The sequence below is a fragment of the Mycteria americana genome, chromosome 3, assembly GCF_035582795.1.
Source record: "Mycteria americana isolate JAX WOST 10 ecotype Jacksonville Zoo and Gardens chromosome 3, USCA_MyAme_1.0, whole genome shotgun sequence".
Taxonomy (NCBI): Eukaryota; Metazoa; Chordata; class Aves; order Ciconiiformes; family Ciconiidae; genus Mycteria; species Mycteria americana.
This window is the reverse complement of record NC_134367.1, coordinates 36,086,569-36,104,555: the sequence shown is the minus strand read 5'-3', so window position 1 is coordinate 36,104,555 and position 17,987 is coordinate 36,086,569. Positions and strand designations below refer to the sequence as shown.

The 17,987-nt window shown below is 40.0% G+C and overlaps 1 protein-coding gene across 11 annotated transcripts in view; it reads left to right on the top strand.

Moving 5' to 3' along the window:
- The window catches only part of COL12A1 (collagen type XII alpha 1 chain), a 106,591-nt gene that overhangs the window by 19,376 nt on the left and 69,228 nt on the right, over nt 1-17,987 (top strand). For 9 of the 11 annotated variants that reach the window (XM_075498207.1, XM_075498210.1, XM_075498211.1 and 6 more), the window contains 3 exons: nt 1,435-1,707; nt 2,671-2,943; nt 16,827-17,096. The exons of the other annotated variants lie outside the window; for them this stretch is intronic. In XM_075498207.1, coding sequence (XP_075354322.1) covers nt 1,435-1,707; nt 2,671-2,943; nt 16,827-17,096 — 816 coding nt within the window. The remainder of the gene's footprint in view (nt 1-1,434; nt 1,708-2,670; nt 2,944-16,826; nt 17,097-17,987) is intronic. 11 annotated transcript variants of the gene reach the window in all.

The window sequence follows — 17,987 nt, the reverse complement described above, 5'->3', positions numbered from 1 at the left end:
TAATTGCTCTTTCCTCTTAGGACTGATAGAAATACACATTTATAAAATAGCTTAGTTTGGATTTTAAGTTTGGAAGATACAGGTTTCACTGTTGGTGTGCATATTTCCATGACTGTACCAGTCAGAATGTTTTGGCCACACATAACTTTCCTTTAGGAAAACTGACAAACTCTTGGCTGATAGAATATGTAGCTTGTGATTGTAAGGGAAAGGAGAAGGAATAACTTTAATAAAAATAATTGATGTTCCCATGTTGTAACTGATACTGCCTTAACTAATTGTCAGTATCTTGATCTGATGAAATCCCAACACGTCTGAGAAGACAGAGTTCTTCTGCAATCATGTAAACATCAGCAGCTCTCCATTCAGATCTAGCTAACAATTTGGGCTAGACAGCTTTCTTGGCAACTAGCTTTGGTTTCAGGCTTTTAAAGAATTTGAAATTGAGTATTGTGTTTCTGATTAGTAGGAAACAAGTTTGTTTCTTTAGAGCTAGGATTATTAATTGATCCACTCTTAACAGATCTGTAATTTAACACTGAAGAACAATGCTTTTGGCATATAACGTTCCAGTTGAATTATATGTTAGTTAATAAACAATAAAAAACAAAACTTTTTTTTGCCTAAAAGACTATGCTACATGCTGCTAGGCAACTTGCAGTACAGTAGATCTTAATGTATGTTGGAAGAGTCAAGTCCTTCTTTGGTGTGCCCACTGAGTTCATATGAAGTGACCTGAGATGCTATGTCTTTTGTCAAGGAACAGGCTAGGCTAAATGATTCACCACAGTTTTTCCTTAATTTCTGGGATAACAGGCTATTTCTTGTCTCTGAGTTTGAGACTTAATTCAGAAGCCTTTTTTAAACATAAGATGCAACTCATATTGCCATGAATATATTTTTTGTTGCAAAAATTTAACTTTAAGAAATAGAATTGTTTTGGTGATTTTTTTTTTTCCTGTTGCATTTACCTTCATTGTTTCTTTAAAATAGGAGAGGTGCCTGTGTGTAGTCAGGTGTATCTGACAACTATCTGTAAATGGAGGCAGTGCAGAAGCAAATGGCCACAGCAAAGAAACCTGTATGATCTGTTGTGTTAAGAAATTTCCCCACTATACCCAAACATCCCTTGCACAGTTCAGTTCTACTGTTACCACTAAACACAGTCAGACTGTCTTAAGTTTCAGAAGCGGTTGTATAAACTGGGATTAATATCCTTTTTGGGACAACTTTGTTACACTGCTGATTGTAACTCTGGCCCTAGATTTTCAGAAAAGACTTATGGTTTGTGTACCTTAAAACAACGGGAGGGCAATATAAGCTGTTGTTTTGTTAAAATGGATGAGCTAACAGAATGGTTGGAATGGTTTCACTTCAGATACTGCTTGATTAAAAGCAAATATTTACAAATTATATGTGTATATTTTTTTGTAGTTAAAGGTGCTCCTCGAAACTTGAGGATAACAGATGAAACTACTGATAGCTTTGTAGTTGGCTGGACTCCAGCTCCAGGAAATGTCCTACGGTACAGGCTTGTATATAGACCACTTTCTGGAGGAGAAAGGAGACAAGTGACTGTCTCAGCAAATGATAGATCAACTACCCTGCAGAACTTAATCCAAGATACAAGATACGAAGTCTCTGTTATTCCTGAGTATCAGTCTGGGCCTGGAAATTCGCTGAATGGATATGCAAAAACTGATGAAGGTACATACATGATCAATGATGTGAATGTAGTAAGCTTGAGAAGAACTCCCTGCATGCTGACATATTCCTACTGAAAAGAGAATAACCCATATTTGCCATATGTATTATCCGAGATGAACAGGGAATTATAAAATTGCTCAAGCCTAGTTGAGAGGTAATTTAAGACAATATAATTTATCAAAATCATAATATTTCATTTTAAAATACAGTATATTGAACCTGCAACACCTAATATGGCAAGGTAACTTGAGTGACGAATCTACTAGTATGTTTAATTAATTGTCCTAATAATTCTTCGTATTGTCAATCATATAAATTATATTTCTTTTCAGCAAATTCAGACCTTGTTCGCACTTTGTTCTGAATGGCTAGCAAGGAATGAATTAAACATTTAATTTACCAAAGTTACCACTGTAGCCTGAACTTGTATGAAAATGCATGATCCTTTAACAGGTATCATGTCTTACTAAACAAAATCCAAAGAGTACAGAGACATTACGAATGTCCTGGTCACTGGTGAAACTTCACTGAGATTTTAAATATTAGAAACCAGAAAAACTATCATCAAAAAGAACTCTCTGTAGGAAACCATAATGTGTTAATTTCACATTTCACTGGTGATCTTTGACTTGATTCTGCAGACAGTGACTTCAACGTGGATCTTGGTGTGTTGAAGTTGAGCATATATTCAGGTGCTAGTATGTATAAATGTTCCAGGATTGAGGCTGTGGTTTTAATAGAAAAAAATAGGAGCACAAAGACTTTATTGGGCATTTTTGCCTAAGGAGGGTGGGGATGGAATTGTACAATCCTGTTACAGTAAAGTTATACTATAGCAGTGTTAGGACAGGCTATTCAGGAATTATTTTCTCAGCATTAAGTCCTATGTTGTGGTAACATAAAAAATAAACCAAGAAATGAAGCTAGCTTCAACTTGTTTTCAACATCTTTTGACATGTGCAGTCCGAGGAAATCCAAGAAATTTGAGAGTTTCTGATGCTACAACATCAACAATGAAGCTGTCTTGGAGTGCTGCTCCTGGCAAAGTGCAGCAGTACTTTATAACATACACTCCAGTCGCAGGAGGTGAAACTAAGGAAGTGACTGTGAAAGGTGACACTACCTCTAAAGTGCTGAAAGGTTTAGACCAAGCCACTAGGTATGCATTGACTGTGTCTGCCTTGTATGCCTCTGGAGCAGGAGAGGCCCTTTCTGGAGAGGGAGAAACACTTGAAGGTAATTATTTATTTTTTCTGTACAGTCATTCATTTATTGATTGATGTTTAAGGTGTCTTAAAGTGTACTGGATTCCTGAGTTGCCTGTAGAAGTAAATATGTGAATGAAAAATAGGCATAAAGACATTCTCCTACTTCACAGGGATTTTCCAAACCTACTGTCCATCAGAGAAAACAGTGGGGTCAAATCACTGGTTGTGGAGGGGACTCTGTGTCTCTTGAATCACAGAATCATTAAGGTTGGAAAAGACCTCTAAGATCATCTAGTCTAACCGTCTTGAAAAAGATATTGCCAGAAGGACCAACCAAAACTGACTGTACTTCCACACCAATCTCAGTGAAATATTTGGTCTTATAACTCTCAACTTCTGAGCAGTTTTAGTGGCAGATTGTTCTTAATGTAACAGGATTAATTAACGGGGTTAAAGTATCTCATCCATTTGAAAATTTGCAGGGTTTCTACTGTACTGAGACTGAAAGATGTTCAGGGACCATTTTTGCATTAGAGAAGCAACACCTAGTCTAGGCATAGGAATAATGAATCATATCCTGCTTTTAACTAATAGGAGTAAGAATCTGGAGCTGAGCATTAACAGAATGCTGGCAAAACTGTAAGTTGGAGCCAAAGACTTTCTTATAAGGAGGGGAGGCTGCTCTTGCTCTGCCTTCAAGTGGAGAATTTCCCAGACTTCTTCTCTGTGAGCATTCTCAGTGTCATCTGTTAATTGTCAGAGGATAGGGAAAGCTGCCTCCTAGGCCATGAAAGGAAGTGTGACTATGCTCTGTGCTGGCCAGGTATGTATTACTAAAGTCTGGCACTGCAGCTGTGTAGGCATGGCACTTGAAAACATCTTACAGATTAATTATGTGGAATTAAAACTCGTCCATTGATGCTAATAGAGTTATAGTAGCAATATACTTGGCGCTCAGTTTCTCCATCAGTTTGTTTATGACATGTTAGGAAACAAACCAGAAAACCTAGTTTAAATAGGAAACTGTAAAAAAAAAAATTTCCAATGATTCACCAATGCACTGAATTCATCCCACTAAAATTTAGGCACTTATTTGAACACTGCAGTTTGCAGCATGGACTCTCTAGGATTCTTCTGTGATTGAGGCAGATACTTCCAGAAGGCAGGTAGTTCATCTGACATCTCATTTTTCCTTCAAAGGAACATTTCTCTGTCCATTGACTATAGAAGGAGCAACAGTGCTAGGCACCAGACCCCTGCCCGCCCCACTTCCTAAGTCTCAGACAATGATCCAATCAGAGAATCATAGAATTGTTTAGGTTGGAAAAGATCTTTAAGATGATCAAGTCCAACTGTTAACCTAACACTGCCAAGTCCACCACTAAACCATGTCCCTAAGCACCACATCTACACATCTTTTAAATACCTCCAGGGATGGTTACTCAGCCACTTCCCTGGGCAGCCAGCATGTTCCAATGCTTGACAACCCTTTTGGTGAAGAAATTTTCCCTAATATCCAATCAAACCTCTCCTGGCACAACTTGAGGCCATTTCCTCTTGTCCTATGGCTTGTTACTTGGGAGAAGAGACCAACCCCCACCTCTCTACAACCTCCTTTCAGGTAGTTGTAGAGAGCAATAAGGTCTCCCCTCAGCCTCCTTTTCTCCAGGTTAAACAACCCCTCAGCCACTCCTCATAAGACTTGCTCTCTAGACCCTCCACCAGCTTCGTTGCTCTTCTTTGGACACGCTCCAGCACCTCACTGTCTTTCTTGTAGTGAGGGGCCCAAAACTCAACACAGTAGTTGAGGTGCAGCCTCACCAGTGCCGAGTACAGGGGTATGATCATTTCCCTACTCCTGCTGGCCACACTATTTCTCATACAAGCCAGGATGCTATTGGCTTTCTTGGCCACCTGGGCACACTGCCAGCTCATATTCAGCTGGCTATTGACCAAGACCCCCAGGTCCTTTTCTGCCAGGCAGCTTTCCAGCCACTCTTCCCCAAGCCTGTAGCGTTGCATGGGATTGTTGTGACCCAAGTGCAGGACCAGGCACTCAGCCTTGTTGAATCTCATACGATTGGCCTTGGCCCATTGATCCAGCCTGTCCAGATCCCTCTGCAGAGCCTTCCTACCCTCACGCAGATGAACATTCCCGCACAACTTGGTGTCATCTGCAAACTTACTGAGGGTGCACTCCATCCCCTCATCCAGATCATTGATAAAGATATTAAACAGAACCAGCCCCAATACTGAGCCCTGGGGAACACCACTTGTGACCGGCCACCAACTGGATTTAACTCCATTCACCACAACTCTTTGGGCCCGGCCATCCAGCCAGCTTTTTACACAGTGAAGTGTATGCCCGTCCAAGCCATGAGCAGCCAGTTTCTCCAGGAGAATGCTGTGGGAAACCATGTCAAAGGCTTTACTAAAGTCTGGGTAGACAACATCCACAGCCTTTCCCTCATCCACTAAGCGGGTCACCTTGTCATAGAAGGAGATCAGGTTACTCAAGCAGGACCTGCCTTTCATAAACCCATGCTGACTGGGCCTGATCACCTGCTTGTCCTGCACGTGCTACATGATGGCACTCAGGATGATCTGCTCCATAACCTTCCCCAGCACCGAGGTCAGACTGACAGACCTGTAGTTCCCTGGATCCTTCTTCCGGCCCTTCTTGTAGATGGGCATCACATTTGCTAACCTCCAGTCAACTGGGACCTCCCCGGTTAGCCAGGACTGCTGATAAAGGATTGAAAGTGGCTTGGCGAGGACTTCCGCCAGCTCCCTCGGTACCCTTGGGTGGATCCCGTCTGGCCCCATAGACTGGTGTGTGTCTAAGTGGTGTAGCAGGTCGCTAACCATTTCCCCTTGGATTATGGGGGGTTCATTCTGCTTCCTGTCCCTCTCTTCCAGCTCAGGAGGCTGGGTATCCCAAGAACAACTGGTCTTACCATTAAAGACTGAGCAAAGAAGGCGTTAAGTACCTCAGCCTTCTCCTCATCCTTTGTCACTATGTTTCCTCCCACATCCAATAAAGGATGGAGATTCTCCTTAGCCCTCCTTTTGTTGCTAATGTATTTATAGAAACTTTTAAAATTGTCTTTTATGGCAGTAGCCAGATTAAGTTCTAGTTGGGCTTTGGGCCTTCTAATTTCCTCCCTGCAGAACTTCATGACATCATTGTAGTCCTCCTGAGTTGCCTGTCCCTTCTTCCAAAGGTCATAAACTCTCCTTTTTTCCCTGAGTTCCAGCCAGAGCTCTCTGTTCAGCCAGGCCACTCTTCTTCCCCGCCGGCTCATCTTTCATCATTTGGGGAAGGACGGCCTGCTCCTGTGCCTTTCAGATTTCCTTCTTGAAGAACGTCCAGCCTTCCTGGACTCCTTTGCCCTTCAGGACTGCCTCCCAAGGGACTCTGTCAACCAGGCTCCTAAACAGGCCAAAGTCTGCCCTCTGGAAGTCCAAGGGAGCAGTTCTGCTGACCCCCTTCCTTACTTCTCCAAGAATTGAAATCTCTATCATTTCTTGATCACTCTGCCCAAGACAGCCTCCAACCATCACATCACCCACAAGTCCTTCTCTGTTCACAAACAGCAGGTCCAGTGGGGTGCCTTCCCTCGTTGGCTCACTCACCATCTGTGTCAGGAAGTTATCTTCCACACACTCCAGGAACCTGCTTGACTGTTTCCTCTCCGCTGTATTGTATTTCCAGCAGACATCTGGTAAGTTGAAGTCCCCTATGAGAACAAGGGCTAGCAATCGTGAGACTTCTCCCAGCTGCTTATAGAATATTTCGTCGGCCTCTTCATTCTGGTTGGGTGGTCTATAACAGACTCCCATCAAGATATCTGCCTTGTTGGCCTTCCCCCATGAACACCCAGTCCTATCATCATCATCATTTAGCTCTAGACAATCAAAACTTTCCCTAACATACAGGGCTACCCCACTGCCTCTCCTTCCTTGCTTATCCCTTCTGAAGAGTTTATAGCCATCCATTGCAGCACTCCAGTTGTGGGAGTCATCCCACCATGTTTCTGTGATGGCAACTATATCCACCTACTTACACTGAGACAGGATGCAACCGCCAGAGAATCAGGCGCCTTGCAATTCATGCTGAAAGTTCCCTAAGTCCCTCGTTTTCACTACCCATGCAAGATCCAAAAAGCTCCTTTTGTAGGAGAAAAGAACCTGTCTCCTGCCCGGAACACTGCTGAGATCCAGGTAAAGGAGAATGGGTAGCTGGATTCTGCCCATATCCTCCAGAAAAGCCAAAGGTGATCAGGACTTAATGAACTTCCCTGTTGGTGGCAGTGCTGCCATTTTGTTTTGTATGGTATTCTACTAGGTCTAACACTTTTTGGGGGGAAGAAGGAGCGTGGAGATGTAGGCCTTACTCAGTCTGAGAGAGTTTGAATTCACATCTTCATATCCCAGCATGTTCACAAGGCTGTAGTGTTTGCTGGGCAAGAGTCTCCTTTACTCTTTCCGTTGAACCTGAGCCACTGTACATCCAGGGATGCAAATTTCATTCTCAGAACAAGAGCAGACTGGATCCCAAGTGGGCAGAGGAGCCTAACATCCCTGCTTTTTTCTCTGTGCTGTCAGGGGAGAGAGGAACGCCTCGGTCTTCCTTTGCAAATCTTGAGAGGCCTCTGTCTCTCTGTTAAACAGACTGAATTGTCCACTTCTATAGGGAGATGCCTCAAATTTTAGTGAAGGGTTGACCAAATTAACTGTTTACATTTGGTGAAAAGGTTTTCATTGATTATCTTTGTAGTAAACCCGTGAGAGACCCTTTATTAACATGGAGCTCTGAAGAGATCAAGCGTGTTTCAAATTCATAAAATAAGCTTAGCTTTCTACCCTATCATAAAACTTGAGCAATAGAAAAGTCTTTTAAAGCATTGCCTAGAGCTTCAGTTAAAACACATTCTAAACAGAGAGAACAGTGAATGATAGAACTGAAAAGATAGAGTCACCAGAAAACCAGAATTCAGTCTCAGGTAGCGACTGTCTTGTCCTTTCAGTGCTCCCTCCCCCAGGAGGGCTCTGATTCTGATTTGGACTTTCTAAGAAGAAAAACATTCTGAAAATTGGTTAGAGAGTCAAAGAATTTAAAAGGATAGTTGACTACAGCTCAGGAATGGGTTTATATGCAAGCAAATGGAGTTTAAAATGGATGTTGCACTTAAAAGGACACAGAAGCATTGCTGTAAGAGGTTTTACTCTAAGCAACTGAATTAAAAACTTACTTAAAAAATTCCGTGACAGATTTTGTCTTGGGATAAATATGAATAAATGAGTATCCTGTCACTTAACTCAATTACTTTTTATTCAGTTCCTCAGCTGGGAGAAAACCAAATTAAAAATTACCATTTTGACAGGTATAGCTTTGTGACTGAAATGTGCATATCCTTTGAAGAGTCAGCTGGATATGAAAATCCTATCAGAGTGCACTTCAGAAAATATTACTCTTCATATTAAAGCTGTCTATTAAATTTTTCTTGGTTAGATAAAATGTTAGTAAGAGCATAGACAGATGTCAGCCATTACTGGGTGATCAAAGGTAAAGAATAGAATACAAATTTCTGTTTGCATGACAGCAAAGGCCTAAATCATGATGTTTCCTCATGGAACATCCACTGTGTATTTCAGTAATCAGCATATCTGCAGTTTCATGGGGTAATAAAAATACTTGAATTATGCCAAAACTCTTTGGACATGGTCCACAGATATTTTAAAAGACTCTCTGACTAATGGTATGAAAGGTTCTCAGAATATCTGTTGAAGTACATATAAGACAATATTTCACTGTATGGTACTGTCTTACCTTAATGAAGGATAAAAAGGCAAAACCTTTGAGGAAAAATAGTTAGGAATAAAAAGGTTGCAACTTTGGAACTGAAAGATAACATTCAAACTTCAAAGCTTAGTATAGAAGTTTACTTGAAAAAAGAAGTCATGCTGTCTGTGAAGCTAAAATAAACATGGTTGGACTCGGCTGAAAAGTTAGTGAAGTGAATACTTGACTAACTATTAGCTGAAATAACTTGTCTGAGGCTGGGAATGGGACAGATCTTAACTCCTGGAGAAATAAACTTATCAACAGTAATGACAAAAAGCTGTGAAAGGAAGCATAACAAAGTGTTTAGTATTTCAGTTAGTTTTTCCGTGAGCCATAGTGTCTGAGAAACAAAATAGTGAGGTGTGTGCTTTTCATTGCCAACAGCACTGAAGTACCGAGCGCTTAAGTATTTTCCTGTATCAGGAATCCTAGTGGGGCTTACTTGATGTCTTCACCATATGAATTCTCACCAAACCTATTCAGTCAGTGATGCCATAGTTGCTGGCCACTTCCGTTCATCATCATATCAAGAGCTAGGCTTGAGATTGTCTTTCAAACTGGGACGGTTGTTAGTTTAAGGTATTGATAAGAGAAATCAGTTTGGATGTAGTGAACATTTCAGCACTAATAGGAAAGTGACAAAAGAGGAGCTGGATACAGTAGCTTCTCCAGCTATTGTATAGTCAAGTGGCAGGAAATGAAAAATCCAAGCTCTGAGATGTTTATGGAATTTTACTGAGTCACTAAATGGTCCCCTGTGACTAAGGGTGTAGACAAACATTCTTACTGCCTTCAGTAATGATTTATTTTGCTCTGCATGTAGTAGGAGAACTCACATGGGCAGTTACTGTATCTCGGTTGCAAGGGTAGCCTTCAGCAGAGAGAGAAAACTGACAATTTTTAGACTGCTTTGACATGATTTGCAAGAACATGTCTGCGCAGGCGTTCACTGAAGGTTCTTCAGTTATGTATGTTATCTCCAAAGTATTTTGGAGCAGTTACAAATTGCTCTTGGAAGTTCCTCCTCTTCCTCTGCTTTGCTCTGCATGGCAGTTTTTCAGTGTTTTGAAGTGGCTTGTTTGTTTCAGGATACTCACGAAAATCAACCCACACGCTCATTCTGTGTACTTGATATCATTTACCAGCTGGGTAATCTCTGCTTCTCCTTTTGCTTTTCTTTTTGCTAAGTATATGCTTGCTCTTATTGTTTCTCCGCATAAAATAGGGAGGACAAATATTCCCCCAAGTAACTGTAGATAATATCTTCTATAAACTGTTTGCATAGCTATCTGGTCCAGCCCAAAGATAAACAGATGCCAGAGGATCAGAATTTTATGAACTATTCACAGACAACATGGTATAGAGAGTTTAGCAAATGAGTAATCAGAAAATTACTAATTTCTGAGGGTGCTGTTCCATACCATATAGGTGATTGTTATTCACAGAGAATAGATTTTTTTTTTTTTGCGTTTGTGGAGTGGGAAAAGGGATACAATGTTTTTGCCCTCTGTTGAAGGAGTGTGCCTTCCTTCTTCAGTAATCCAGATTTTAGGAAATTTATAGTGCTCTGATCGTTTATGCAGCCTCTTTCAGTCACTGGCTGATTTTGTCGGCAGTTATGAAGTACCATCCAGAGGTGAAAGTTCTGGAGCTTTATATTTCATACTGCATTAAACATAACTGCACATGCAAAATATGTGCTGTAGAAAACTCTTCACTTTTATCCTCTCACTTTCAAAAGTGCATGGTGATCCATCACTAGGCAGCTTTGGTTGGAGCCCTTCTATAAAGGTGCCATGGAAAAATTTTCCTCAGACACATTTTGTTGGCTGTGATTCCTCTCAGCTCATACAAAGTCACTGAAACTGCTAAAGTAAATTAAATCAGTGCAGGCTGCCATTTGCTCTGTGGTGGAACAAGGCTTGTGACAACTGGGGGAACTAAACAAATTAGCGCCGATGGTTATATTTTATGATACATAACACAGACTGAAGAACAAGCAGGAAACACCCACAGGAATTCCTTAGGGAAAAGTCTCCCTCTTATCCCCAAACACTCCAAAGAAACTATTTGGCTTTCAATTTTTTGGGGGGATCATATGAGCTTACCCAAGTCATCATACACTAGAAATAAAATACAATGATAAACATGGTGAGGGTGGTGAGTGTAAATGCAACAGACAGCGAGCAGTTTGCGAGAGCTACTGTTTTTCTAATCTGTTTTTTAATAAGAGAAGTGGTTGTAAGTCTGGCAAGAATTTGGTTTTCTGCCGAAAGGCATGCTGTCAGATGAAAAGAACATACTGTACATTAGCTGCTAAATAGATTAACTTTCATAATTTGCAGTTGTTTTAAAGAGAAACAAATTCATTGCTAGATTAAGAAATGTACACAGAAATGTTTAATCCCAATGAATGTCTGAAAAGTTTGAAAGCTGCAGATCTATTTTATGAGTGTCCTTTTGCTGGCAGTTATATATTTTTCAGAACAGCTTTAAGAATATTTCAGTTACTGACTCTAAGCAGGGGAGTCATTACACTTTTAAATACAAATTTCAGAGAAATGTAGAAAAAAAACCCCTTTTTTCAGAAAAAGATTCATTCCCATCTTGCTTGCACTGAGAAATTTAAAAGCATTTCCACTTACATCAGTGAAGTTCCTAGGCTAGAAACACTGTTGTTGTAAACAGACATAGTTCTTTTGAAACGAGACTGCTAGTCTACGTTAGCAGAGATGTCAACTCATTTTATTTCTTACCTTTGTACATTTTAGAATGAACAAGAGGTGTAGGAGATAAACAAGAGCTGTAGGAGGTATTATATTCAGGAGATAAATTTGAGAGAAAATTATGTCATAGTCTCTTCCCCTTTAGAAAGAGAATCTTTATGTTTCAGTGATATAGGGCCCAATCCTGCCATCCCGATTGATGGGTAGCTATTTGTGCTGTGACAATTGGACTGTACTAAAGTGATATATTAAAAAAAGTTGTCATGACTGAGTCACTTTTCAGTTTTAAGGTGTTTTCTGTGGTATACATTTCTTAGAATTTAGGTTTGGGGATTTTTTTAGGGGGGGCTCTTTTTTTGGTCAGAAAATGGATAGTAGTTCTTTGGTAAATAAATGATTTCTTTTTGCTGTTTCTATAGTAACATAAGAATGCTTTAGAAATGAATGACCTCCTACAGGCAGAGTAGTACAAATTCAAGTGACATTTTCTTACAATGAGGTTTTTAGAATATCACAGGGACTTTACGTAATGTTCAGACTGCGTAGTGCTGCTTCCGTCCTGACAGAAACAAGGACTCAGTGTCCTCAGGAGATTTATTGCTGTTTCATGCATTTTTAAAATTATACATTCCAAGATTTTTGAGTCTGACATTTGAAATTGACTTTTGATAATCTGTGAAAAATTATCTTAATTTTATACAGGAAATGAAATATATATCAGAAAAAAATTAACACAGGGGAAGGTTGAATTAATAATAAAAAGATATTTCTAGACAGTTGAGAGGAGTGTTAACTGATTAACTGTTGGAAAAAATAGATAAAATATTAAAGGGACTGAGTTTGAATTCCATTTGGCTTTATCCTAGAGCAGGGACTCAGGAGTGCTCTGGCCAAAGTCCCTCTCTTTTGGGTCAGAACTCTCCTGATTTGCATCTTCTTACTTTTCTGCATTCCCAGTAGCAGAAGAGCAAGAAATGTGCTCTAACAGAGTCAAGTGAGCATTCTTTCTGTGTAGCAAGTCCTTGGCTCTCCCCTGCACCATGTCCACATCCCCTCTCTACGTGCCTGAGGGCTGGTACTCCCAGGAATAACCAACTACTTTGTGGCTTGGAGGCAAGGATGTCAGCCAACCAAAGTGAGTGCCTCCTCCAATGCTGAGGAGAGTTTGACCATTAGAGTAATACCTTAAAGTGGTTCTGCTGCCATCTCATCTGATGTGCGCACTTGGATCCTTGGCTGCGGTGACCTAGCCTGCTGACTTAATAGGATACTCCTGAGGTATGCCATCATAAACAAGTCAGGACTCAGGCCATAAAATTTTGGTATATGCCTCTGCAAGAGAAGGCTCATTTATTTAGTTGATTCTGACCTTTTAGGATGCTGGCTTAGATCAATCCCATGTTTAATTTAAATGAAACATGGCTCTGCATGAAATTTACTGCTGCAGGTTGATTTTGAAAGCTGGTTTTAAGAGCACATACAGAAAATTGTTTAAACTTTGGGCTCAAACTGCATGTACAACTCCCACTGAAATCAGCTGGAGTTATGTGAATGTTTCTGAGGGGAAAGGCCATTTGAATAAGGCCATTTGATTTTTCTGAATGTCAACATTTTAATTTTAGCTGATTCACAGTCTTGTGTTCAACAACAACAGTAATTGCTGTAGAGCTATGGAAGTGAGCCAAGTGGACGCAGGGAAACTGCTTTAATATTATATTGTGTCTCTGGCATACTATAGTGGAAAAACTTAATAAGGAAACTGGACATTGCAGAAGTCCAGAACTGGATGTAAAAGCACCTGACTGAAAGTTACCAAGTTAATTTTTGAGAGTCTGTCTGCACTGAGTGATGGTAGAGATATACAAGGGACTGTAGGCAGACTGCAGCTCTGAGCTAGACTTCTGAAGAGAACCTGATAGCCTGAAACTGGTGACAGGCTTGCTCGCCCAGGCAGGGGTTTGACCTGTCCATGCAAGCACTTTGTTTTACTGTGTACGTACTCACCATGGCTTACAGCTGTGCTTACACCAGCTGGTTTGGTGCTCCAGAGCATCATAGGACCTAATGCCTGTTAGGGGATAATTTTCAAGAACCAACTGCTTCCTCACTTACTGAATGCTTGGGGGATGTATGAAGTGATGGGCATACTTTAACTTCCATTTCAAGTCAGGAAAAAGCAGGAGTCTTTTGACTGTTAAGTACTTGCGAGCCAGCTAGCCAGCACTTTTCTTTCTTACAGTGTGCATTGTCTTTCCACATTCCTTATCCATCCTGTTTAAACAAGCAGGCAAGAAGCAGGTGTACAGCAAGCATTTCTGAACACATGGACCAAACAACAGAATGACTGCTTAGGTGTTTCAGTTGTAGATTTTTTTTTTTGTGAAATGTAAGCAAGGTAACTAGGTATTTTGTTTTAATCCAAGGGAAAAATATCTCATAGGTCTAATTGTATGTTTGCTAGTCACTACATTATACCAGTGTTACTGTGGAGCATAAATATGTTTCTTGACTCTGAGTGTAGCAGCTTAGATAATACTTGAAGGAATCCTAATAATTTAAGACTTACATGGACTACATCTTAAACAGAGCTGCTCCCCTAATACAGAAACACTTGTGGGAGATCCAGTGAAGCAGAAAAAAAGCTGTCAGTGAACTTCCACCTCACACATGAGGTGCAAATCAAGTTAGTGTGTTATGTTAAAGAAATGTTCTCGGTTGCAGTGTAACATATAAAAAGTCTAATTTCCTTTAGTAGGTAAGTTGTCTTGTCAGCAGTTTCCAACTATTTGAAGTAAAAATTTTCCATTTAGTTCTAGTGGTTTGGTAGGAATCCCAGTCCCTTTTCCCTCTCTTACCTTGCCTTATAAAAAAAGACATTTAGTTCCAAAGGATATTTCTTTCAGAAGCAACACATTACAGTAACTGGTGTTCATTACAGTTCATTCCAAACAAATTATTTTCCTCTGTTATTTAATAACCTCAATAATGACTTAATCAATAACGGTTTTAAATATGCAGTTATTTTTGCAGTATTTCCAACATATATCATTAGCTGTAGTGTCCAAGAGTAGACTTGCAAAAAATTGTGCTGTGGTAGCAGATACTTTAATACTGAAATCATGTTGTGGCAGAGCCATGCTTTAAAGTAGCCAAAATAAAGTGACTTGTATATTTATATTACATTAAAATATGGAAAGAGAGGTTTTTATTGTGAGACATCTGTGCATTCTATCAAGTTAGGTTTTCCATATTTTTTCCATTTGGATTGCCTTAGTACTTTTTTTATTGTATGAAAAAGCCAAGATTTGGGAGTAGAAGCTTAAGAGCAGACAGAAAAATTGGTGTAATTTACTTTTGAAGGCAAATCTTTTTTTCAGGCTTCCAGGAAAATTGGTCTTTGGACTTTAGATTCTGCCCTGGCTTTCATTTAATGCAGTCACTGAGTTCAGTGAGACTGCATGAAGCATGAGCTGAATCAGGCCTTTTCAATGTAACTTTTTCACTATATGCAACTGCTGTTGTTGTGAAATGATAAACAAGTGAACTTTACCAAAACCTCCGTATCCTAACCTTTTCTTAAAGAGAAGATGCCACAAATTGTGGTGATTTATATTGTGAGGCTAAAAATTAGTTTGAAGAGTAAAATTGTAAGAACTGATGAAGAGTTAGGATGGAAAAAGAATTGCCTCCAGAAGAACATGATGGGATGTCTCAAGACTGTGAATTAAAATCAGAAAACCCCCACAACACAAAGGAATGTGCATGCTCTACTGGCTATACTTGAGAGTCAGCTTTGTCATTGGAGTGGTACCCTCTGATTCTGTAATCTGTATAGCTGATGAATATTTATTATACTGTAAGCATTGTTTTCAGATAGGTTGATATTAATTTCCATTCATCATTAAGCCAAGTGGGATTCATTGGCTCAGTTTTAATGAAGTTGTGCTGGCAATGAGATAGTTCCAAAATGAAGCCTTTCTACAGGTAGTTCTGTTTGCTCCTCTGGGATTATGTTTGGAAATGTTGCAGATTTGTGGTGGAAGTGAAAGACAAATGAATATGAAAAGTGAAAACACAGTATATGACTTTGAGCAACTTGTTGCTCAGTCTTGGACTGAAACTGCTTCAGGCTTCTGAAAACAGTGAGGTCTGTTCTCGCAATGAGCTTAAGCAGTGGAAATTGGATAGGTACTGAATTTTTCTGTGTTCAAAGAATTTTGACTCTGGTCCTGTGGTTGTTGTGGTATAACATAGGGATATATTTTTATCACTGCAGGTAAAACTTAACTGTGATGCCATGAGGCCACCTCAAGTGTTTAAGTCCTCCTGCTAAGCAGTGTCTCAGGAATGTCCTGTAGGCCACAGAGAATACACACCAAAGAACCGAGGGCTTCTGTGTGTATGTGAATCTGCTTTTGTAGATCCCTTTTGCAGATTTTGCTATAGCGAGGCGATTGCATTAAACCCACCAGTCAGCGCTCCTTTCCTGCCTTCAAAAGCCAGCCACTGCAATAGGAAAATTGAACATATGTTATAAACGTATGTTAAACATTAAACAGAGGCACTCCTTTCACTGCACCACTTTAGACCAACTAGCTCCATTTTTAAGCAGTGGAGTTATGCTGGTGTGTTAGGTGAGACTCACGCATCCGGCTGACAACTGGATTTCACAGACTAATGAGCTGTTTCCTTCGTTCCAAGCTGGCTGGAACAAACTATAGGGAGGAAAGAGGTACAAGTCTTACAAGTGAAAAGGTGGGAGACTGTTTTCTACTGTAATTGCGCCATGAAGTAAACACACTGCAAATCAGTTGTCAACATAAAAAGAAATAGCTGATAGATCTGGTAAGTGGTAGTCTGGAAGATAAGAATAGTACTATTAAATAAGAAGATAAGGTTGTCAGAAAAAGGACTGTTTCACTCAGGTAAAAGTCTCCCCCAGAAAAATGTTACACACATCAGGGTGAAGATGAATGAATGAAATAAAATTATTTACTCGAGAGTTAAAACCTACCTAAATGAGCTGCAACACATTTAAGCATTGGCTTCATTCCAAGCCTTTGATTAATGCCATTTTTATTTTGCATATTCTAAAGAATAACTGCTAAGTATCTTGCATGGTAAGGGACCGGATCATTCATAGTCTAAAGTTAGCTTTAAGCATTTTGTTGAAAAATCCATCAATTTTCTCTTGGAACTACAAATGTGTGTTATTGAAACTAATATGGATGGGAAAAGTTTGATTTTGCTCTTATGATAATTTTACTTTTCCATTTGTACTTTGCTAACTTTTGCTATTTGTATTTTAGAGACAATTTGCTGTTTTCTTTCTTACAGAACGTGGTTCACCACGTAATTTGGTTACCACAGACATAACTGACACTACAGTGGGGTTATCATGGACACCAGCTCCAGGAGCAGTTAATGATTATAGGATAGTATGGAAATCACTTTATGATGATACGATGGGAGAGAAGAGAGTCCCTGGAAATACAGTGGATGCTGTGCTAGAAGGCTTGGAGCCAGAGACTAAATACAGGATTTCTGTATATGCAACCTACAGCAGTGGAGAGGGAGACCCCGTAGAAGGAGAAGCTTTTACTGATGGTGAGTGTAGTACAACATTACTACCATTTGTAACATTCTGTTCTTGATGAAATTATGATATTTTAAAGAAAGTGGACCTTATTTTTCTTCACCTTTTTTTCTGAAAAGTCCCCCCAAACCAAAATGCCACATCAGATCAGTCAATTCTGGCTTTTTGTTTGACCATTAAAAAAAAGGAAAATCTCTTCTATGTCATGTAGGTTTGGATTCAGCAAGAATTACTTCCACTTTAAGATGTGATTTTGTCTGCAAATTACTCTGAAGCCAGCCTTTCATAGGTTTGGTGTGACTGCTGGAAATCAGGTGAAGAAGTATTATGGACAGAGTAAGGAGGAAAGGTGGGGTAAATTCCCAGAGAATCAATGAATTTCCTTTCTAAGCTATTGCCCTTTCCAGTCTTCACAGTCCTCAAACTGAGGCTCACTGAGGGATTTTGATGTTTGTTATTTACCTTTCCTGAGGCTCTTCTTTTTTCTAATTTGATAAACATTATGTACTATTAGTCAAATCAGGCTCAAGCCTCTCCTGCAGTGTAGGCAAAGTAAAAAACACTGAGAGGCCAGGGATAGCTTGCTGTTGTATAGCAAGAACTGGCAAGTAGAGGAGACAGAATGAATGAAGGGATGCCCTGGATCAACCTTGTTGTTTCTGTTGTTTGCCTAAAGGGGCCATGTGAAAATGAAGCCTGAGGGAGTGCTCTGGGCAAGCATCATGTGTGTTTACACGTTCTTGTACTTTTTCCTAAGCATCTGTTTTAACTACTGTTGGAGGCAGGCTGCTGAACTACATTAACCTTTGTCCTTGACCCGCTATAGTTGCTCTTAAGGTTTTGCAAGAGTAGTGATTGCTGCCATTGGGAAGAGCTGACTCCCCAGAGTCAAAACAGACTGC